General features: G+C 38.5%; 2 protein-coding genes across 2 annotated transcripts in view; one reads left to right on the forward strand and one right to left on the reverse strand.

Moving 5' to 3' along the window:
• LOC126251771 (dehydrogenase/reductase SDR family member 4-like) overlaps nt 1-3402 on the reverse strand; it is a 42475-nt gene extending 39073 nt beyond the window's left edge. Inside the window, exons 1-2 of the mRNA XM_049952394.1 lie at nt 3077-3402; nt 2618-2873 (exon numbers count right to left, since the gene is read on the reverse strand). Of these exons, the coding sequence (XP_049808351.1) occupies nt 2618-2873; nt 3077-3219 (399 nt within the window). The 5' untranslated portion in view covers nt 3220-3402. The remainder of the gene's footprint in view (nt 1-2617; nt 2874-3076) is intronic.
• Nucleotides 3207-25353, forward strand: LOC126251770 (ganglioside-induced differentiation-associated protein 1-like). The gene is made up of 5 exons (XM_049952393.1): nt 3207-3579; nt 3728-3920; nt 3995-4177; nt 4259-4459; nt 23217-25353. Exons 1-5 carry the CDS (start codon nt 3472-3474, stop codon nt 23522-23524), a joined length of 993 nt encoding a protein of 330 aa, XP_049808350.1. The 5' UTR covers nt 3207-3471; the 3' UTR covers nt 23525-25353.

A 25353-nucleotide genomic window follows, 5' to 3' on the forward strand; every position in this document is an offset into this window, starting at 1 on the left:
TGCATACAAAGCTTCAAGAACCAACTTTAAGTGAGATTAATCCAGGAATATACTACAACCACCTATGTACTGCTCTCATAGGGATATGAAAGAAAAGTTTAGATTATTAGTGTGTGTGTGTGTGTGTGTGTGTGTGTGTGTGTGTGTGTGTGGTCGAGCTTACAGGTGCTTAATTGCGAGGTTATCAGTGTCCTTACACTCGTTAAAACAAATGTGGAGGAAAATCTCTAAAATTGTTGCACACAGTAAGGAGGAAATCTATAAAATGGCACTCGTGCACTCACTCCCACCTCACTCAAATTGACCACACAATCACTCTATCTCAGATGTGCTAAGACGACAGTGAAAAAGTAAAAGGTGCTATACATGAGATTAAAAACAAGTACGACGACAAAGGAGCAGAAAGAGAGGCAGGGAAATATCACTGATTGACCACTTACAAAATGCATGGGTGAGCCACTCACCCGGTTAACGCATTAAAACCATCGCCTTAAAATCTTGGGAAAATGTTGGACAATTCACAAAACTTTAAAATGCTAACCACATTCGTTTGAACGTTATCTGAAATAGAGGGTAGATCTGTCGGCATATCTTCCACTGCCTGGTGGTTGGAATATAAAAAATCCAATTTAGGACTAATTACAGTTTGCACAGAGCATTCATTCTCCTAGAATGACTTTTTCATTCTGTAGCAGGAAGCACTTACCCACGAAAAGCAAAGTTACCAAGTTCAAGCCCCAGTCTGTCACACAGATTTAATATCTCAGGAAGTTTCAGTCATCCCTTTCGTGCTCCATATGAGAATGGAATGAGAAGCTGCTCTAACAACTCATACAATACCCGTCATCCCCTGGTAATCGTGTCACTGGTCTGGCTGAGCTTCTCACCACAATGACAACCAGTAAGGTATGTCATCGATATGCTAAGAAGAAGACTGATACAATGGGTAGTAACCTCTGACATACACTTCTTAATTGTTTGCAAAGTATGGGTGTAGTTGTAGAGTCACAACAGGGATATTTGGAACAAAACTACTGTACAAATTTCAAAGGGAAACAGAAATATCTTACCATCCTCCAACTGCTTTTTTCATGTAGGGCAGAATAATATTCGTTTAATCACTGAGGGCAGCGTGGAGGCTAAAAATCGTAGAGTGAGACGAAGAGATGAATACACTAAGCAGATTCAGAAGGATGTATGTTGCAGTAAGTACTGGAAGATGAAGAAGCTTGCACAGGATAAAGTAGCATGGAGAGCTGCATCAAACCAGTCTCAGGACTGAAGACAACAACAACAATCACTCAAGTACAATTATTGTATGTATGATTTTGCATTGTGGTATTGAGTTCTAGCTAAAACATAAATGTCTTAAAAACTAGAGATTCTGTACTTAAACCTTCAAAGATGATATATAAATGTTGTTGTCATCGTCATTGTCATTATCATCACAGAATGCAACTCATAAATGATGAAAGTAATATTATTATATGGCAGTAATAGTCACAAATTTTAATTGATGTACTGGTAGTTTAGGTAGCATTACAAATGATCATATATGAAAGAGCAGAGTTATTATACTAAGCATTAGCTGTTCGAATTGGCGTTATTTTTCAATGCTATCATTTCAAAGCTAGACAGTTTTATCTTCATGTGCCTTCTTATGACTCACAAATCAAGTGAGATGTGCAAACTTGTACTGACCTATACAAAATGAGCTACAACCTCTGTGGCTAGAGCTGCTGATGTCCTTGTGCTTTCTGCCAATATGTAAGACAGAAACGAAGAAAGGTAATTCACAAATGTATGTCTCAAAAATAATTTGTATGTGACTGTCTTGGTACTCTCTCCATGTTAATAAACAAATATTTGTTGGTGTGAGTGGCCAATGTCATCTAATGGTATTTTGTGAATTTATGGCACTGACACTGTTGCTGCACATGGTTTGATTAGTCTCAAAGCATCAAGATTGTTAGCCTCTGATTCCTGAATTCAATCACTGCAATTTTTTTGAGTTTGCTTTCTTCTTGTGAACATGTTCATCTGAGTAATTGGCCTTAGTTGTTAACAGATCAAAACCTGTTGTGAGTGCCTTGACTTCGACCATCCCATCCCCCTTCGTAACATCTGCCCAGTACCATTTTGGATGAAGAACCAAATATGAAAATAGCTCACTCTTGTCAGGTATACACATTATATTCATCCCAATTTTATCACAGAGGCTTTTAACTTTTGTCATTATAATTACTACTAGCTTTACATTTAATGATAACTGTAATCAGAATGGAACATGAGCATATAGAAACAAATGTGTATCATAGCATTCCTTTTTTTTATGACAATCTCAGACAGCACTCACAGATATAACAAGTATCAGTCATACATAATTAAATCTGAAATAAAATTAATGTGGTAATAAAGTGGTAGGGTCTACTACACACAGATTTGGCACATCATGCGTGAATCATTATAGCAACAGTGTTTTCAGTGTCAGCTCTAGAGGTATCCTCTTACTACAAACACAAAAACTGAAAAAGAACATTGTTCATTTATTTACTTTTTAGCATATATGTGTAGTAAACCATACTTGTATATTACACAATGTCTAAAATTTCTTTACCTCTAGAACTTGGCTCACAGTTGGATTTACAGCTGCATTTGAGACGATTATATCAATTCCACCAAAATTTGAATCTGCCGCTTTCAGCAAGTTTTGCCTGTCACTTGCTTTCGCGACATGGCAAGTAACACCTGTAACTGTATGTCCCTCAGCTTTGAGTTTCGCAACTGCATTTTCAACATTGTTTTGCTTTCTACTGCTTACAACCACTTTGGCTCCCTCTCTTGCCAGACGCTTGGCGATGGCAAATCCAATGCTAAACACGATAAAGAAATTGTCAAAGGCTGAATGAACGAAGAAGTTGGGTACCTAACGCTATAGTGATATGACATCGTGTAATTAAATGATGGATTTCGTAACAAACAAAATTTTATAAGAAATTTTTCATGACAAGCGTCTCTCACTGTATGTGAACCGAAATAAACAGATAGTTCCTCGTAATGATATGAAATTTCTTACCCGTCTGTCGAGGCCGTGACAACTGCAACTTTTCCCTTTAATTTACCATCAGAATGGCCCATTGCTGCGGTACGGATGAAATGTATAGTCGGACTGTATACGTTTCGGAGGGAATTACAGCTACGAATTGCCGACTTCCACATTACTTCACACTTTCATTCAGATTAGGTTACCTACGCGATAATTCCGTGTAGGGTCCATGGATCAACTTCACGTCTATCAGCAATTTGTTGGTACTGCTGCAGACAGATAAAGCAGAGAACTTTGTTACCCATGATGTGTTTTGAAGCCGGGAGCTAAAATTTGTTTACATATACCGAGAAACAGTAGTTCATGTGCTTATTACGTCACAATAAGGTGTCTGAACTCTGAAGAGAGGTGTTAATTCCGCGAACATGAAAGCAATGACCATCGATGAAGAACAAAGTAGTGGTTCTAAAACAAATGGAAAAGGAAATGGACTTTTGTTGTACTATCACCATTACTCATTTTATTCCCAAAAGGTATGTTCTTATTTTCCGTTAATGACAATAGTTTGATGTTGATGTTTAAATGAGATAGGTTTCTGTAACTTTGTTTGCCTGCCATGTATCATACGTAAAATATATCTGATTTGTGTGTCTCGGTTTTTTAATGTTACTATGAATATAGGTTCTAATGGCACTGTATGAGAAGAAATTACCGTTCAAACCCAGCATCGTCAACATTACCAAAGGAGAACAGTTCGAGCCATGGTTTTTGCACATAAATCCAAGAGGGGAAATACCAGTATTGCAAGACGGCGTGAAAATAATTCCTGATTCAGGAAGAATATTAGACTATTTGGAGGACAACTTTAGTAACGGCAAGTTTGTACTACAAGAAAACTACAACGAAGACAAAATCACCAGTTTTCGTAACTTTCATTTTCATTTCTAGGTGATACACGACGACTTATACCATTGGATCAAGGACCCGAAGTTCGTCAGAAGGTTATTCATTTTAGGTCAGTTATAGACCAATTACCATCAGGGGCAATTACCTTGGGATCATTTTTTCATCCTCAGTATTCTCAGAAACCAAAACTACCATTCATACAGCCAGTAAGAAGAATGTTACAATGTAAGGTAGTCATTAAGTTAAATTGAAACAAGACAAATGAGAAGAACCACAGTAATTGTCATTGTATTACTGACATTTCAGCTGCAGAGAAGAACAGCTGCATGACTCTTAGATATCATGCAGAGAAGAATCCTGAGTCTCGTGATGTCCTCTTGCAGAAAGCAAAGGCTCAAGAAATTAAACACGAGAAATTACTTGTCCAGGATGAGTATCAGAAGCTCCTTGATCAAGTAGACTCGGTGTTGTCTGAAGTGGAAAACGAACTCGCGTCGCATGCTGATAGTAAGTGTTTCACATTGTTAACATATACTTGACCTTGTTCTGCTCTCTGACAGGCTGCTGCTTTATGGGATATAAGAACACGTAGGTTGTAGAATATTTTAGCATTATGAGTTCTTTGTACCCACTTAGGCAAAGTAGTAGTCTGTGTGGCTGTCACAGCATGTCATCACTCTGAAATATACACACTTTTGTGCATTGTTCTACATGGTAATGGAAATCACATTGCACAAAAGTTACATTACTTTTAATCCTACAGAATATGTCAAAGATGTTAGTATTCGCTTATGCTTACAAGAAAACTGTTTGCTTTTTGTGCAGTGCTTACAATGGCAATGTTGGTTACCCTCCCCCCTCACCTCCTGAAATCATGGTTATGATTATAGACTGATCTGTATAACAGCTCAAGGTGTAGGTTAGGTTGGAAGTTGACAATTTGGTTAAGAGTTGACGAAGCCAATGAATGTGAAAGCAGAAAATCTGGTTGTGGTAACAATTTGACTGGTAGCTAAGCTTAATGTTTACATCCCCACCACATTGAAAATTGCGAGGTGGGTCCAATATGTAATTTTTATCAAGCACAGCTGTGTGTGTTGCAGCAACAGTACTTTGTAGACTTCGTATTCAGTTGAGATTGTCTGCATATAATCACACTTCATTTGTAAAGAAAATACTCACCACATGGTAATCATTCTCTTCAGATCAAAGTTTATGGAACCCCTTGAAATAATAAGAAAATAATCTCACCTGTGTCTTGTCATTAATAAGTGCTGAATACTTGTGGTAGAGAATATAAATTTCTGTTTTAGAATCTTTTGCGCAGTAGCCACAACTGTTATGTAAATCCCAAGTTGTTTGATTTAGAAACTTCTGCACTAGTAGTTTGTTTTCATACAGTTTGTGAACATTAAAGTTGAGTTGTGAATAAGTTAACAGATACTGCAGTTAAGAGAGTGCTTAGTTCTTGTTGTAAGTGGAAATTATTAACTTTTTACATTATATCATGACCTGAAGTGCTAATCAGTAGGCCTAATTTTTGCGGCTGGTAAATAACGAAAGTTCATGTAGTGTAATACGTGTTAAGTGATTTAATTCTATGTTTAAATGTGTAATTGGTGTTCCAATGCATGGCTGTTGCCATAGGACAGTCAGAGAGGGAACAGTATGTGTTGATTGTGGGTTGGGATTTCACTTGGGTGACTGTAATGGGGAACTTAATGGGGCTCTCCCATAGAAATGTAGGTTCTGCAAACAAGAGAGTCACTAAACAGAAGGCAAAGATTTGTGCCCTTCACACTGAATTAGAACATTAAAATTTGAACTAGATAGTTTGAAGAGGGAAAAAGATTGTGGGAATTGGGTAAAGGTAACAAACAAAGAGCGAAAGGGGAACAGCTCTTCAACTTCTTCATTTACATCTTAGCTTACAGTATCAAAAAAAAAATTTAGTGTGTTATCTGAAACAGGAGGGGAAGAGCATCATCCATCTGTAGGACACATTAGGGTGCAGCACACTTGTAGCAAAGAAACTAAGTGTATGTCAGTACCAAAAGAGAGTAGGAAGAAAAGAGTCTTGCTGATAGGTGGCAGCCATGGGAGGGGTGTAACCAAGATGGTACAGGACAAATTAGGAAAAGGGTACCAGTTCACAAGTATTGTGAGGCCAAGTGCTAGTCTTAGCCAGGTGACAGAGGAAATGAGGAATTTGTACAGGTATTTTGGCAAAGAGTATCAGATTATTTTAGGACGTTATGATTATGTGGATGTAATAGTGTCATGACCAACCATGGGTTAACATTGTTGTGAACTGTGTGCACACAGAATTGAACAGTCTGATACTGACTGAAATGAAATATCACATGAGTGCAGTGCCTGTTGCTACAATTGAGAGATGGGGATATATGGTCTACACATGAATAGGAAAGGGAAAGATAGACTGGCTGACCTTTCTGCAGATAACATATGGGGAGGAGGGGCACACCATCACGCAAAGCAAGCTCCACATATAGTTAGTCAAGAATGACAGTGGTTGAGTTTAGGCTTGTTCTGCGCACCTACGTCACGTATTCTCCAACAGCCAATGAACATTCAGTAGTGTTCTGAGTGCTCTGCTGTGCATGCCATAGCTAATGACAGCATTAAACATGATCATAGTGAGTTGTGTAGTGAATTTCGACTCCACTTGTTGCAAATTGTCATCACTGACTGTGGTGGTAAGTGATAAATTCTGCATAACCAAGCGAGAGACATAATTTGCAGGATATACACTTTCTTCAAGTGGAAAGCATGTGCATGTGTGTACCGCAACTGTCACTTGGAATTGTCAACAATGCAATCCTCGCCCATGCTTTGATGTATGTGAACTGCTGTCGTTCGTGGATCGGACTACAGTCTCGGAGAGGAAGCTTTTTTAGGTCAGAATCATGATTCAAGCACTCTGTTGTGAAAGAAGTCAGAATAACAGAAGAGCCCCACAGCATGTTTAAGAATGCATGGAAAAGTAAGGTTAGCTTATTTCATCAAAATATTAGAGGACTGAGTAATAAGGTAGAAGAGGTCCTTCTCTGTTTGGAAAATTTAGAGAGCTCTGAAAAGAGACATCCTGTGCCCATCTGAGCACCACATTACCACCACAGGGATAAAAGATTACACTCAAGCATCTTACTCATGTAAAACTGATATGGGAAAAGGAGGAGTTGTTACATATATTAAGACAAAATACAAGTTCAGAAATGTAGAGACAAGTAGATTTTGTAGTGATCAGCATGTAGAAGTGCATACTTGTGAATTAATAATGAAACTTAGTTCTAATAATTCAATTGTGACTGTATGTAGATCCTCACTAGGAAATTGTGAACTCTTCACGAGGAATCAGGATGCATTACCATGCTATATGTCAGTTAGCAGCAAGCAGTTAATAGACTGCAGTGACTTCAGTGTAGATTTTCTAAAGGATTCTGATAGGGAAAAGTAATCTGGAAACCTTATTTGGATCCTACAATTTGATCTCAGTAATAAACTTTAAATCATGGGTGGATAAAGGCAGTAGACCCTAATAGATAATGAACTAAATACTAACATCAAATTTACTCTGTTCCCTGGTAAATTCACAGCATTATTTGAAGACAGCTTTCTGCGTACACTAACCAGAAACGACAACAAATGGTCATGTGTTAAAGAAAATATGGGTGACTAGGGAGATTAAAGTATCTTGTGAAATGAAAAGGAAAATGTACCTGTTCGCAAGAACTAGTAGAGATCCTGCAGTAGTAGCACACTACAAAAACTACTCAGACTTGTTAGGAAAAATTATTTTTAAAAAATCAGGGAACTTGGAAATAATGCCAGAAATCAGTAATTCCAAAAGCAGTTTAAGGCTGTATGGAATGTAGTGAAATGAGAGACAGGACAAGAAGTCACAGAACACGATGATATTGCCATTGAACTGAAAGGAAGGGCTATAAATGGTGAGTCACAGGTAGCAAATATACTTAATAATCATTTCTTAAATATAATAGATAGATACAGTATATTGGTGTAAGAATCATGAAAGAAGGTCATATACGTGGAAGAGGACTGGAGACAGTGGGAGGTATCAGATAGATTATATAATGGGTAGGCAGATTTGGGAAACAGGTTTTAAAATGTAAGACATTTCCAGGGGCAGATGTGGACTCTGACTACAATCTATTGGTTGTCAACTGTAGAGTAAAACTGAAGAAACTGCAAAAAGGCGGGAATTTAAGGAGATGGGACCTGGATAAACTGAAAAAACCAGAGGTTGTGGAGAGTTTCAGAGAGAGCATTAGGCAATGATTGACAAGAACATGGGAAAGAAATACAGTAGAAGAAGAATGGGTAGCTTTGAGAGATGAAACAGTGAAGGCAGCAGAGAATCAAGTAGGTAAAAACACTAGGGCTAATAGAAATTCTTGGGTAACAGAAGAAATATTGAATTTAATTGATGAAAGGAGAAAATATAAAAATGCAGGCAAAAAGGAATACAAATGTCTCAAAAATGAGATCACCAGGAAGTGCAAAATGGCTAAGCAGGGATGGCTAAACGACAAATGTAAGGATATAGAGGCATATTTCAGTAGGGGTAAGATATATACTGCCTATAGGAAACTTAGAGAGACCTTTGGAGAAAAGAGAGCCACTTGTATGGCAAGAGCTTAGATGGAAAACCAGTTCTAAGCCAAGTAGGGAAGGCAGAAAGGTGGAAGGAGTATATAGAGGGTCTATACAAGGGTGATGTTCTTGTGAGCACTATTATGGAGATGGAAGAGGATGTAGATGAAATCGGAGATACGATACTGTGTGAAGAGTTTGACAGAGCACAGAAAGACGTAAGTTGGAAAAGGGTCATGACAAAACTCTATCATCTGGTGAGCAAGCTGTATGAGACAGGTGAAATATCCTCAGACTTCGAGAAGAATATAATAATTCCAATCCCAAAGAAAGCAGATGTTGACAGGTGTAAAAATTGTGGAACTATCAGTTTGATAAGTCACGCCTGCAAAGTACTAACATTAATTCTTTACAGACAAATGGAAAGACTGGTAGAAGCTGACCTCGGGGAAGATCAGTTTGGTTTCCATAGACATGCTGGAACACGTGAGGCAAAACTGACTCTATGACTTATCTTAGAAGATAGGTTAAGGAAAGACAAACCTACATTTCTACTTAGAGAAAGCTTATCTGATCTGATCTGATCTTATTTGAAGTATGTAATGCACCACTAACTTGTGGTATTTTTCTGGAGAGGCTGATATATATAATTGTTAAACCCCTCTTTAAGAAAGGTAATAAGACAGATGTCAATAACTATCGATCCATTTCACTGCTGAAATAATTTCCAAAATTTTTGAAATGATGATGTATTCTAGCCTAGTATCTCACCTTAGCAACAATAATACCCTCAGCAAATCACAGTTTGGATTTCAGAAGAGTTGTCCAACTGAGAATATTATTGATATGTCCAAACAACGAATTTTACAAGCAATAAATAATAAAATAGAACCAGTTGGTGTTTTCTGCGACCTATTGAAGGCATCTGACTGTGAATCACAGTATTCTCGTAGATAAGTTGAAGTTTTACAAGCTTGATGGTGTAGCCAAAGGAATGCAGAAAGTTGTACTTAGCAGTTCAGTCAATGTAGTCCCAGGATGTAATTCTGATTGGGGAGAAAGCACATATGGAGTTCACCAAGGCTCTGTGTTAGGTCCATTATTTTTCATCGTATATGTAAAAGATCATCCATCTAATATACAAAAAGTGGAAGTACTTATTTTTGCAGATGACACTAGTGTTGTAATCAATCCAAGCATATGTACAGCAGCAGCAGAAGAAATGGTAAACAGTTTTCTTGAAAGTGTAATTGACTGGTCTTCTAAGAATACACTCACCCTCAATTTTAAAAAGACACAGCTTATTAGGTTTTGCAAATGTGGGCCTACTACACATGGAGATGAAATAATAAATAGAGTGGAAACTTCAAATTTCTTAGGTGGTCATATTTACGATAATTTAAAGTGGAAAACACACATTTTTGAACTCCTAAAACAACTTAGTTCAGCACTGTTTGCACTTAGAATCATTGCAAATCTTGGGGAGAGACAAATCAGTAAGTTGACATATTTTCATTTAATAATGTCATGTGGGATAATGTTCTGGCATAACTCATCTTTAAGAAAGAACGTCTTCATTGCTAAAAAATGTACTGTAAGAATAATACATGGTGCTTGCTCATGATTGTCGTGTATTTAAGGAGCTGGGCATTCTGACTACCGTTTCACAGTATATTTATTCCCTCTTGAAGTTTGTTTTCAATAATCCATTGCAGTCCGAAAGGAACAATAGTGTACATAATTACAATACCAAAAGGAAAAATCTCATACATTACTCCACATTTAGGTTGTCTTTGACAGAGGAAAATTTTTTACAACTTACCCAGTGATATAAAATGTCTGACAGAGAGCAAAGCAAAATTCTACAACAAACTGAAAATGTTTCGTGGTGGCAGCTTCTTCTGTTTCATAGAATTTCTATTATTGTAATGTGTAAAAAGTGGTGGGTAGAAGCTACCAACTCACATCTGTATATTTAATAAAAATAATAGTAATAATAATAAATACAAAAACATACAAATGTTCGACATGTAGCCATATTTACAAATTAATTTGCAATGTGAATGTGAGATGACTCACTCCAAATCGTTAAGATTTATTGTGCAAATGACACATGGAACTAACTTGAACCACCGTAATGAGGCTCTTTGTGGACCCCATGTTGTCTTTCATGTCGTCCATTATTTTGTCCTCTGAAAATGGTGCACCACTGCAACAAACACTGCCAATGTCATGTGGTTTGCAAATAATTTTGATCACCTTGTGCTCAACACCCATTTCATGTTAATATTAATAAGAACCACCACAGCCGTATTAAGGCATGTTTATTTTGTCACAATTAGTTTTGTTCCGTGAATACCATCAGATGAAGCTGCCAACACTCTTCTCACTGAGTTCTCATACATGACTCAAAAAGTCTTATGTAACACTGGAGGTACATTTTGGAGTATGACAAACACAAAACACTCTTGACGACCACCTGGTAGAAGTTAACTGTTTGCTGTGCTTCTGTTGGGCAATCGACAGAGCATTTGTGTGCTTTCAGTGTTACGTAAGACAATTACACTTTATTCAGTCATGATAATGGGTGCAATTGTGTGAGAATTTGTTAAGAAGACTGTTGGTAGTCGTACCAGATGATGATCATTGAATGAAATTGGTTATCATGTATTAAATCTACGTTAGTATAGCTACGATGGTTCTTAATAATATCATCATGCTGTTTGGTTGTATATTACATTTGAATGCGGGACTTATAAGTGAGGTAGCAATAAGTTATTTACTTCACCTTCTAGCCCTAATTCTGAGAAAAGATTTAGTCAAAATAATCGTACATTGGCTTCTGATGGTCTGAAATGGCATAGATGTATGCAGAGTAAGTTATAGACCTGGTTTTTTGTTTGTTTTTGAAAACACACAGTCTCCCATTACTAGATTTCTTTTCTAAACACATTTTGACTTGTATAGGCCATCAATAAAGGATACTTACATTACTGAAATACGCAAAGTAGTTGATTAGGTATTGCAGAATTATCATTGACTACTTATACAGCTTGTCATAATTCGTTGTTGAAATACATTATGACCAGAAAGAGATATCCACTCTGCAATGGAGTGTGCGCTGATATGAAACTTCCTGGCAGATTAAAACTGTGTGCCGGACCGAGACTCGAACTCGGGACCTTTGCCTTTCGCGGGCATGTGCTCTACCAACTGAGCTACCCAAGCACGACTCACGCCCCGTCCTCACAGCTTTAGTTCTGCCAGTACCTTGTCTCCTACCTTCCAAACTTTACAGAAGCTCTCCTGCGAACCTTGCAGAACTAGCACTCCTGAAAGAAAGGATATTGCGGAGACATGGCTTAGCCACAGCCTTGGGGATGTTTCCAGGACGGGGGGTGAGTCATGCTTGGGTAGCTCATTTGGTAGAGCACATGCCCGCGAAAGGCAAAGGTCCCGAGTTCGAGTCTCGGTCCGGCACACAGTTTTAATCTGCCAGGAAGTTTTACATTATGACCATTTATCCAGCCAATTACTGAAAATCCTACAAAACATAACCAGCTCCACTTCTGCATCAATTTAACTCTGTGTTTCAACTGAAATTCACTTTGTCTACTCCAGATCCCAAGCCACATTCCTAGAAGTTGAAGTCTTTATCCAAAATTCATAGTATCCTTGTCAAAACATACAACATTCCCAAACCAGCATCTCTACCCCAAGGTTCCTGTAACTGTTCCCACTGTTAAACCTGCCACAAGCATTCACACTCTACCGCTTACTCTAGCCCCATAACTAACGAATACTGGTACATTAAAGGCAGACTAACAAATGAAACTGTTCATGTTTTGTGAGCTGATGTGTTTTCTGCAGTACTTTTTATACAGAGATGACCAGCTTCAAACTTGCAGAACACAGGAATAATTCTCAAAATAACTAGTCTACTTGAGGATATCCAGTATCTAGTGTGCTCTGCAGTATAATTCAAGAGCCTGAATGCCTACTATACCATGTGGGGTGTGTTATCCTCCCACCACCAGGAGATTTCTCATATTCTTAACTGTTCCTCAAAGTCTTTCCAACATATTGTCTCACCCCTCAGCCTCCTTGGCCCAATGTCCACTAGTCCTTTCCTATATTAGTGTTTGTTCGAACTCTGTCTTATTTTTGTTATTTACTAATTTAATCCTTCCCCCTCGTGCAACCCCTACTTTTTAATTTTTCTCTTTAACTTCATTATGCTTTTCACCTTTCTATTTTTCATTATAATTTAATCAACCTTTACTTTTTACCCTTTCACTTCTTTAGTCATCAAACTCAAGTCACCTGCTTACTTGTGGACATATCTTTGACGTCCTGCTCTCTGCACGTTTTTTCCTGCACCTTTGCTTCTCTTTGTCATCATAAATGGTTGGTCCCTCATAACCTGAGGTCAGAGCTTCAAACCACGCTCGGTACGGACTTTTGTTGAAGTTTCGAGAACATACCTTCACCGAGGAGTCGAGCAGTATATTGCTCCCTCCTATGTGTATCTCGCAAAGAGACCATGAGGATAAAATCAGAGAGATTAGAGCCCACACAGAGGCATACCGACAATCCTTCTTTCCATGAACAATACGAGACTGGAATAGAAGCGAGAACCGATAGAGGTACTCGAGGTACCCTCCGCCACACACCGTCAGGTGGCTTGCGGAGTATGGATGTAGATGTAGAGTGTCGTGCAGTCCCCTCCTTACTGCCGCTCCCCCATTTGCATTCCCATAAAATTTCTTTCCCCCCTAATGAAGCAATCTATTGTTCTGTAAGCTGTGAGTGCTGTGATAGGTATGTTGGAATAGCTCCTGAGAACTGTGTACCTGTAGTACCTACAGCAGAGGTACCTCAAGTACTATTCTCTCCCGTGGATCCTGTCTCCTCTGCAGAAAGTAGAGGATCTGTCATTACCTGTCCACTTGACTGTAGGTGGCATGTCAATATCAGATATAGGTGTTCTGAACAAGGCGGACAGCGACCAGGCAGGACACAGGGTGTTTTTTATACCGATCCCCCTAACCAACAAGTTTGAGGAGCTGTCTGTCACTGAAATTGAGCTAGTGGGGCTCACTTCACCTGTTTTGGGGAAACCTGCTTTGTTTGGTGTCAGGAGGAAGCAAACACAAAAGGGTGGGGGTCTATCAGACATTTGGTGAATGATGGTACTCTTAGGGAAATGGCAGCAAGGGATAGGAAAGGGCACCAGTTGCACTCAGTATGAATGCCTGGGGGCCTCATTCAGCTTGTTGAAGAGGCTATTCCAGCAGCCATTGAGGGAACATGGTGCAACCAGCCGCAGATTGCAGCGCACATTGGAGCAAATGACGCCTGTCGCCTAAACTACGAGGTCATTTTTGGGTCATTCCAGCGACTGGTAGAGAAGGTTGAGAAGACAAGCCTTGCATTTGGTGTTTCCACGAACCTTTCAATTTACAGCATTATCCCTAGAACTGATTGTGGCCCTTTGGTTCTGAGTCAAGTGGAAGGACTGAACCAGAGACTTTCAAGGTTCTGTGAAAAGCTAGGCTGCAACTTCCTGGACTTGTGCCATAGGGTTGAGAACTGTAGGGTCCCCCTATATAGGTCAGGTGTGCACTACACATCAGGGGCTGTTACTCAAGTATCTCACAGTGTGTGGGGTGCACACAAGGGTTTTATAAATAGGGCGACTCTCCATCCAATCCAGATAATGTTAGCTGTAGGGAACCCAGAAGTATCAGTGTAAGATCGAGAGAAATGCCTCTCACAAATGAGAGTATTAAAATCCTAATGGTAAGCTGCTGAAGCATTTGCAACGAAGTGCCAGAGTACATAATACTAGGTACAGAAAGCTGGTTGAAACCTGAAATTGCCGGCTGGTGTGGCCGAGCGGTTCTAGGCGCTTCAATCTGGATGCTACCGCTATGGTTGCAGGTTCGAATCCTGCCTCAGGCATGGATGTGTGTGGTGTCCTTAGGTTAGTTAGGTTTAAGTAGTTCTAAGTCTAGGGGACTGATGAGCTCTGGTGTTAAGTCCCATAGTGCTCAGAGCTAAACCTGAAATTGGTAGCAGTGAGATCTTCGGGGAAAATTTAAATGTGTATGGGCTGGGCATAAAATGATGATTGGGTCCTTCTATCACCCACCAGACTCCTTTCCTGATGTAGCTGAAAACTTGAGAGAAAACCTCAGTTCACTTGTACCTAAGTTCCCCAGTCATAATATAATCGTCAGTGGAGACTTTAATCATCCAACAGTTAATTGGGAAAATTGCAGATTTGTTAGTGGTGGGCACGATAAGACAACATATGAAACTTTGCTAAAGGCTTTGTCTGAAAACTACCTAGAACATATTAGTCGGAACCCTGCTCATGAGGGAAATATTTTGTATCTAATGCCAATAAATAGACCTGACCTCTTTGAGGATGTCTACATCAAAACTGGTGTCAGTGACTATGACACAATTGTGAAAAGATGAATGAAATAAGTGTCAGTGTCAGTGGTGTTGAGAAACATCTGAAGTTGTTAGAACTGAACAAAGCTCCAGGCCCTGATAGGATCCCTGTCAGAATTTATACTGAATTTGTAGCTCAGTTAGCCCCTCTTCTAACTGTAATCTATTGTAGATCCCTCAAACAGAAAACTGAGCCTAGTTATTCGAAAAAGATGTAGGTCACATCTGTCGACAAGAAGGTTAATAGAAGTGATCCACAAAACTACTGTCCAATATCCTTGACATCAATTTGTTGTAGAATCTTAGAACATATTCTGAGCTTAAACATAATGAGTTATCGTGAACAGAATGACCTCCTCAATGCCAACCAGCATGGATTTAAAAAACATTGACCATGTGATACCCGACTCTCACTTTTCTCACATGACATATTGAAAGCTTTGGGTCAAGGCAACCAGGTAGATGTAGTGTTTCTTGATTTCCAAAAATCATTTGACCCAGTACCACACTTACACTTATTGTCAAAAATATAATCATGTAGGGTATCGAGTGAAATATTTGACTCGAATGAGAACTTTTTAGTGGGAAGGACACAGCATGTTATCTTTGCTGGAGAGTCATCATCAGATGTAGACCTAACTTTGGGTGTACCATAGGGAAGTGTGTTTGGATCCTTGTTGTGCATATTGTACATCTCTTTATCTGACTGTGTATTGGCTCTCAGGTGATTGATGAAGGGCATGTAGAATGGACGACTGCTTACATTGCTGTATGGGAGGAGATCCATTAAGTCCTTTAATTTCTTTTCTGAAATGGGTATGATGGCATCAGAAATAGGTGCAAGTTTTGGCATAGACAAGAGTCGAGTTTTCTTTCTGTTCAGATCTATCATCTTGAATGGTTCTTCTGAGGAGTAACTGTGTTTGTAGGAGACAATTCCTGGCATACCTGAGTGATACTTCATCCATTTCATCTTGTTCCAAACAATAGGATTCCCTTCTGTGTTAATTTTTTTGTGCAGATAATGACCTCTCATATAAGTCTTTAAAGTTGTAGAAGTCCTTTTGTTCCAGCTCTATTGCAGTTATGGGTGGCTTTCAGGGAACCACGCGTATTAATTAGGCCCAGTCTCTTGGCAGTTGTACTTCAACAGTTGTTGTTTTCTTTGTCTTCTTAATGGTTGTGTGAACTGAGTCAGCTTCCAAGTGAGGATGTCCAACTTCAAGAAACTTGTGGTTGATTTCAAAATGTCTTCACTGAATCATGAATTCTTCCACTACTCTCAGAAACATGAAGGCAATAAAAATATGTTTGTCTTGTCCGGTACACGAATCGCTGTACAGGTGCACCTCAACAATTTCATTGGCCAGTATATTCAAATAGCCATATAGACAATCTCTCTGATTTTATCCTCATGGTCTCTTTGCGAGATATACGTAGGAGGGACCAATATACTGCTTGACTCCTCGGTGAACGTATGTTCTCGATACTTCAACAAAAGCCCGTACCGGGCTACTGAGCGTTTCTCCTGCAAAGTCTTCCACTGGAGTTTATCGATCATCTCCGTAAGGCTTTCACGATTACTAAATGATCCTGTAACGAAGCGCACAGCTCTCCGCTGGATCTTCTCTATCTCTTCTATCAACCCTATCTGGTACGGATCCCACACTGGTGAGCAATATTCAAGCAGTGGGCGACCAAGTGTACTGTAACCTACTTCCTATGTTTCCGGATTGCATTTCCTTAGGATTCTTCCAATGAATCTCAGTCTGGCATGTGCTTTACTGACGATCAACTTTATATGATCATTCCATTTAAAATCACTCCTAATGCCTACTCCCAGATAATTTATGGAATTAACTGCTTCCAGTTGCTAACCTGATAAATTGTAGCTAAATGATAAAGGATCTTTCTTTCTATTTATTCGCAGCACAATACACTTGTCTGCATTGAGATTCAATTGCCATTCCCTGCACCATGCGTCAATTCGTTGCAGGTCCTCCTGCATTTCAGTACAATTTTCTATTGTTACAACCTCTCGATATACTACAGCATCATCTGCAAAAAGCCTCAGTGAACTTCCAATGTTATCCACAAGGTCATTTATGTATATTGTGAATAGCAGTGGTTCTATGACACTCCCCTGTGGCACACCTGAAATCACTCTTACTTTGGAAGACTTCTCTCCATTGAGAATGACATGCTGTGTTCTATTAACTAGGAACTCTTCAATCCAATCACACAGTTGGTCTGATAGTCCATATGCTCTTACTTTGTTCATTAAACGACTGTGGGAAACTGTATCGAACGCCTTGCAGAAGTCAAGAAACACGGAATCTACCTGGGAACCCATGTCTATGGCCTTCTGAGTCTCGTGGACGAATAGCGCGAGCTGGGTTTCACATGATCGTCTTTTTCGAAACCCATGCTGATTCTTACAGCGTAGATTTCTAGTGTCCAGAAAAGTCATTATACTCGAACATAATACATGTTCCAAAATTCTACAACTGATCGACATTAGAGATATAGGTCTATAGTTCTGCACATCTGTTCGACGTCCCTTCTTGAAAACGGGGATGACCTTTGCCCTTCTCCAATCCTTTGGAACGCTACGCTGTTCTAGAGACCTACGGTACACCGCTGCAAGAAGAGGGGAAAGTTCCTTCGCGTACTCTGTGTAAAATCGAACTGTATCCCATCAAGTCCAGCGGCCTTTCCTCTTTTGAGCGATTTTAATTGTTTCTCTATCCCTCTGTCGTCTATTTTGATATCTACCATTTTGTCATCTGTGCGGCAATCTAGAGAGGGAACTACAATGCAGTCTTCCTCTGTGAAACTGCTTTGGAAAAAGACATTTAGTATTTCGGCCTTTAGTCTGTCATCCTCTGTTTCAGTACCATTTTGGTCACAGAGTATCTAGACATTTTGTTTTGATCCACCTACCACTTTGACATAAGACCAAAATTTCTTAGTATTTTCTGCCAAGTTAGTACATAGAACTTTACTTTCGAATTCATTGAACGCCTCTCGCGTAGACCTCCTCACACTACATTTCGCTTAATTTTTGTTTGTCTGCAAAGCTTTGGCTATGTTTATGTTTGCTGTGAAGTTCCCTTTGCTTCCGCAGCAGTTTTCTAACTTGGTTGTTGTACCACGGTGGCTCTTTTCTATCTCTTACGATCTTGCTTGGCACATACTCATCTAACGCATATTGTACGATGGTTTTGAACTTTGTCCACTGATCCTCAACACTATCTGTACTTGAGACAAAACTTTTGTGTTGAGCCATCAGGTACTCTGTAATCTGCTTTTGTCACTTTTGCTAAACAGAAAAATCTTCCTACCTTTCTTAATATCTCTATTTACGGCTGAAATCATCGATGCAGTAACCACTTTATGATCGCTGATTCCCTGTTCTGCGTTAACTGTTTCAAATAGTTCGGGTCCGTTTGTCACCAGAAGGTCTAATATGTTATCGCCACGAGTCGGTTCTCTGTTTAACTGCTCAAGGTAGTTTTCAGATAATGCACTTAAAAAAATTTCACTGGATTCTTTGTCCCTGCCCCCCGTTATAAACGTTTGAGTCTCCCAGTCTATATCCGACAAATGAAAATCTCCACCCAGAACTATAACATGGTCGGGAAATCTACTTGGAATATTTTCCAAATTTTCCTTCAGCTGCTCTGCCACAACAGCTGCTGAGCAGGGGGCCTATAGAGACATCCAATTACCATGTCTGAGCCTGCTTTAACAGTGACCTTCACCCAAATTATTTCACATTTCGGATCTCCGTCAATATCTTTTAGAAGAATGAGATCGAGAATAATGGCTTTCATAAGAAGGAACCATGTTAATTTGTTCCTTTATTAAATCATTGTCGTCAGATGGAACTTTCGGATGATTAGAATGTTTACAACGTCCATCTTCAGAACACACTCCTCCTCCAGAGCCCCATCTTTTGTCCACAATTATTCTTAACTTCTTTTGTGTTAAAGAAAATGTACTAAGGAATATATTCTGACGTAACTTCTATATTAGTCTCCAAAGAAGCACTAAAGAAAGTATTTCCTGGAATATTTTTGCCTGCTTGCAGTTCCTTCAGGTTTGCGCCTTAAATGCTTCACATGTTTCATTTCCTCAGACACATGATTAGCTATGAACTGATTTTGAGCTTCTGGGGACAATTTGTAATATTCTATTAACATTTTCTCTCTCTCATCGTCATTTACTTTTCCTCCGCAATTTTTCCTGCACTTTCACAATGATGTTAGAACTTTAGCAGGTATAACTTTTCCTTTCTACGTCACATATTCCTTTCCTGCAGTTTTCAGTTCTTTTCTCTGATTTTTTTTTTTTTGCATAAATATTCATTTCGCTTTCTTTTCCTGGATGAATCCTGTGGATCACATTTGTTCCTCCCCCTTCTACTGAACTTTGTTGTTTCATTGCCAGGCTACTATTGAATTAGATCAATTTCTTCAATCCTTGAAGATCTTTTAACTGTCTTTCGCTATATTCCCTTCGTCATTGCTTTCATCATTACTTTCACCACCAGTTGGAACATATTCATCAGAATCTTCAAATACATCTTCATCAGAACTTGAAATCACATCTGCCAATAATGACGAACATGCATTTCCTTCTGTGCTGGTACTGGGATAACCTTCAAGAAAATAAAAGTGAAATAAATTTAATAGATGGTTGATAATATTTTAGATTTGCATTAAGTAGAGATACCAGTCAATTTCTGGTCTTGTGTTGGAAAAATTAGGGATAAATGCTCCTGATACCAGTCTATTTTAGTAAACTTACCTTCAAGGCAAAGTGACGACTTCAGCAGTGATATTTCAGGTGCAGTTCGTTCCTCAAGCCCTTCCTTATCACCTCTGTGGAATAGGATGTTTGTGCCCACCGAGACTGTGTAGACTCCTCACTAACAATGTGTCGAATGGTTAGGGGAATTGTTAAAGGAACAACTCTTATTATTGTGTATTCCTGCCAGATTTAAGTCCAATGTCACAGCATTGTATAAATTGTTGAAACCATCTGTCAGCAAAAAAGGCCAATGTCGACATTGGCCCTTCTTACAACAAATGTAAAATAAGAGGGAGGACCAGTGTCAAGATTGGCCCTTTTATGCTGATTGGGAACTTGATAAAACACTTTTTTGGGGCTTACATCTTAAAACCCCAGTATCTCACCCGCTGTGGCTTAGACATTGGCTGTTTTAACATTATGAAGAGCATGTGAAACTATATGGCGTACACCAATAAAACCAGTTTTGACAAATATTGACATTGGCCCTTTTAGAACCAAGCCACAGATTTAGTCAGATCGTGATAAGGTTTCAGTGTGGTACAGAGATTGGCAACTTACTCTAAATGTCCAGAAATGTAAAATTTTGCACTTCACAAAATTAAAAAACATAGTAGCCTATGAATATAACATCAGTTAATCACAGTTGGAATCAGCCAACTGCTACAGATACCTGAATGTAACACTTTGCAGGGATATGAAATGGAATGATCACATAGGTTCAGTCATGGGTAAAGCAGGTTGTAGACTTTGGTTTATTGGTAGAATATTGGGGAAGTGCAATCAGTCCACTAAAGAAATTGCTTACAAATCACTCATGCGATCCATCCTAGCATACTGCCCAAGTGTGTGGGATCCACACCAGATATGACCATCAGAGGATATTGAATTTATACCGAGAAGGGGAGCATGAATGGTCACAGGTTTATTTAATTCATGGAAGAATGTCAGAGAGATACTGAAGGAACTGAAGTGGTAGACTCTTGAAGACAAACTTAAACAATCCCAAGAAAATCTGTTAACAAAGTTTCAAGAACCAGCTTTAGATGATTCCTCTAGGGATATACTACAACTCCCTACGTATCATTCACACAGGGGTCATGAGGATAAGATTAGAATAATTACTGCACACACAGGGGCATTCAATCAATAATTCTTCCCATGCTCCATACATGAATACCCTCCACCATGCGCCTCATGGTGGATGTGGATGGAAGGACATCTGCATCTCCTGAAGATTAAAACCAGCCAATTTGATGTGATAAATAAATTAAAAAAAGAAAAAAAAACTTTGAACTGAACTTTCCATTTTATTCAGATAGCCAACTCTTGAACTGTTAATAGTCACATTAAAATCATAGTTAGCACAGAAGGTAAGTTCTCGTAATGCATTTCAAAATGGAAAAAATTCTGATTGGAATGTTTTTACTTGTTTGCTGAGTTGCTTGGTAACTATGCATTGTAACACCTGCCAGAATTGGAACAACACAAATAGTTTACAGAAGATCAGGGAAGGGATGATAAATGTCCTACTTGACCTTTGATGGCAGGAAGTTATAAAATAATCCAGAAACTCGTAAACCTTGTGCTTGGTTGACATTTGAGCATAGAATTATCATAGACCTGGTGAACATTAATAGAGAGTCAGTAAACAACTTTTGCATGTCTTGAATGTGATAAAAGCATGTGGAAACAATGTTCCCATAAGGATAAAAACAACAGTAATAAGTCTGCTCTGTCACCTTGGAATGAACAACTGAAAACACACTTTCTATAAACACCCAGTCAGTCAATTGGAAGATACCGAATTGATCAGTTGGAATACTCCCTCCCCCTCCCCCTTTTCTCTCCATACCCCATGCATCCTCAATTTTACTGGTGTCATCTGAAGATGGTACTAGTTTGTACTTCTTATTCTCATTTGCTATTTTGTTGTTAATCTATTACTTTGTAAGCAGTCAGTCAACACAATGAGTGTACAAAATACAATTTATGTATGCGTAATTTGTTTCATCTGTAAATCCAAAATTTCCACTTCATTGGCAGTGCTGGATGATCCAGTGTTCTCATCTCTTTCTTACCCCATTTTCTTCAAGAAAGTGAAACTTATTTTTGTGAGTATCAGTTAGCAACATCATTGTTTCTGTATGAAATCAATACGCACCATCTTCACAAATTATACACACAGCCTGCTAGGTAAGATTTTATAATTGTAGACTTCTCAAAGTTGTTTGACGTGGATCATTGTTAGCTAAGAAAGATATGAGTATAAATAATGGTAGAGCTTAAGGTAGCAACTCACTGTATAGTTGAGGCATTGAGTACTCAACAGGCATATAAATAAGACTGGAAATATTACTAAGCCTTCAGACAGTGTCTTTCAAAGCCAACTAATACAAAATAATATCCTCACACAAAAACACATATTACATCCTAACTACATTGTCTTGGCTGACTACACTGCTCCTCCGCTATAGCTCAATCCGGTAAGGCGTTGTAATGGGAGGAGGAGACAGTGTAAGAGGAAGGCGTTAGTGTAAAATGAGTGAAGCATGGGACATGGTTGGAGATAGCCACCAGCAGAGAATGAGACCAGGAGGATTGTGGGGGTGGAGGACATGTTGTAAGGACAGTTTTCAGCTATATAGTTCAGAGAAGCTGGCTTTGGGAGGGAGGACTCATATGACATAGGCTGTGAAGCATCCAGAGAAGTTGAATGTGTTGGACTTGGCAACATATACTGCAGCTGTACAGTAAACACTTCGTCTAGGCTGCAGCTTCACAGCATTCATTCATTTGGATGAGGATGCAGGGGGTCGGTTGGTTGACAGTCATGCCCACATGAAAGGCTGCACCAGAGTTACATTAGAGCTCCCTATCATACTTCTGACAATATCCTTGTCTCCGATAAACACTCACAGTCGAAGACAACAGATTGGGTTCTATTACTTAACAAGTCTTTGAGCCACTTACATATCTGGGAACCTATTAACAGTCTGCAGTGGGGCACTGGGTTGAATGCTTTCCACAAATCTATGAATATGTTATCTGCCTGTTGCCTTTCACCCACAGTGTGCAAGATATCAAGCAAGAAAAGGGCAAACTGAATTGCATATGAGTAATGCTTTCTTTGCAAATAGAATCTTTTCTGCCTGAAGGAAATTATTTTTTTCAGTCCTGATTGATAAAGACAACATTGTAATATCATCTGCATCTTTGTTATTACAGCTACATTTTTTTTACTTGCCAGTGTCTATGAAGAACAACATATAATGTATTAGTGGAATTTGTTGTCTTCTAAAGAAGTGGTTTGCAGTACATAGATAATAAGTGCAGTTTTTTTTTGTCACAGGTAAGGAAGAATGGTGGTTGTGCTGTGCTCAGTTTACTGTGGCAGACATCACACTCTCAGTATTACTGGACCGACTGTACAGGCTTGGCCTGGAGGAGTATTTCTGGGCAAATGGTAAAAAGTCGCACATTTCTAAGTATTATGAACGTGTCCAAAAGCGAGAATCATTTAGGAAAACAGTGCCTTCATTGTTGTTTCATTTGAAGATGTTGTTGACAATGCAAGCACCAACTTTCATTGGTATTGGTGTTGTTACTGCTGTGGCAATTGTCATTGGTGGTATCTTATTTTTCAGGAAGACTGTATAGTGTATAAATTTTCTAGTAATTTCAGACAGGATATATATTTTGTATGTCTTTACGTGTATGTTACAGATCATTCCTGACTCAGAAATGTTAAAGTTGAATGTTAATCTTGTAGAAGTCAGTTGGATACTTAATTAAATTTGTGTGTCGGTCTTACTAGTTACGGAGTACTTGTTGTGTGTTAATGTCTTCCACAGAGAATGCAGAGCAGTGACACATGAATAATCTTGAATTGTTTGTGTGTATACATATTGTGAGATTAGATGTGGCTGTGGTTATTTATTGCATGTAAAGCAAAAATTCAATTTCACCCGAAGAAAAGTTCTGAAATGTCTGCCAGAGGTGCTTTTAATGCATCATTGAAGCTGAATGAAAGTGGGTAATGCGGTAAGATACCTAGTACCCAACTACACTTTTTATCTACCTTTTTTAATGTTGGATGTCTTTGTTTCTCCATTTTGATTGTATGAATATTTTTAAAATTCAAGACAGTCATTCTTAAGATATTTTGGTCACCTACATTCAAAGTTTGTACAAAGAAGAACATTGTCTTGCAATTTTCAGAAAAGGTTGTGTTCATCATTATTTAATTTGGATGTTCTGCAGGGAGTAATGACACAGAGGTAAATGTTTGTGCACATCGTTGACAGGTCTTTTCAATACTGCCACATTATGCAGTTGTAGAGTGGAATATGTTATTCAGTCAAAGTGTGAACACACACTGAGCACTTGCAAATGACCATTTAATTCAGTGACATCAACTTGTGATAATACATACTTAAGAGATTAATATTATGATGGCAGTTAGTTTGTGCTTTTCTCGTTATTCAAACATGATCTGTTTCCTGCAATGCATAGAAAGATAATACACAAGAAACAAGCAATCCTATGTATGTAAAGCAGCACATTCCTCCTTCATAAACAAATACAGTACCTGTTCTGCGATTTTGGCAGACATGCACAAATTTGTATTGATTTTAATATAATGTAACAAAAACTAAATAATTTGCAAGTTTCTAACAAGTCTAGTCTGCATTTGACTGTATTTAGCATTGTGTGTCGAGCTTGCACCTTGAATTTGCAATTTATTTCCTTGAAAATAGTATGTGTTGCATTATTACAATGAATTTTTGCCCCCCCCCCCCCCCACCCCCCCAAGGTATTGTGATTAACTTCCCATGATGAAATTGTGGACTTTTTTAACATTTCTTCTAACTTGTTGCTGGAAACAGAAACATAAGAAATTTGCAAGTCACTCTCAGTATTTATAATACATGAAGTTCAATTGTAATCAGTTTTGAAATAAGATAGATATGTATTTCAAGAGCAGTCATCAAATTGTCAGAACTGATGTGCCAAACAAGCATGCCATATCATAATTTAATGAGTGTAAATCTTCTGAGTAGTTGCATATGGATGCATCCAGATTGATAAATATAAAATTTTAAGTCGAGCAGTGTCTCATAAAGAATGGAAATGCTTTAATAACTGTCATTGGCAATATTTAAAAGATGGTTTAAAACAGATTTTTTGTGCATTTCTGCATCATGTTGAAATTTGTCATGTTATTGTAATCCATCTTCTGTTATTTATATTGATTAAGTATTTTGGTTTCAATGGATTGCTGCTTAGAATGACGTGTGGCACAATTTTAGCCAGATCTCAAACTTCAGCTGGTGACAGACCATGTAAATATAATTCAACAGAAAATACACATTCCATTAATGTGATTGTGTAGCTATTTGCATAATGTGCCTTTGCTCAAATGTGAATCTCAAAAAAATTTTCTTGTAAAAGTGCCTTAATGTTTGTTAATAAAATGTTTCAGTAAA

This window comes from Schistocerca nitens, chromosome 4, assembly GCF_023898315.1.
Source record: "Schistocerca nitens isolate TAMUIC-IGC-003100 chromosome 4, iqSchNite1.1, whole genome shotgun sequence".
NCBI lineage: Eukaryota > Metazoa > Arthropoda > Insecta > Orthoptera > Acrididae > Schistocerca > Schistocerca nitens.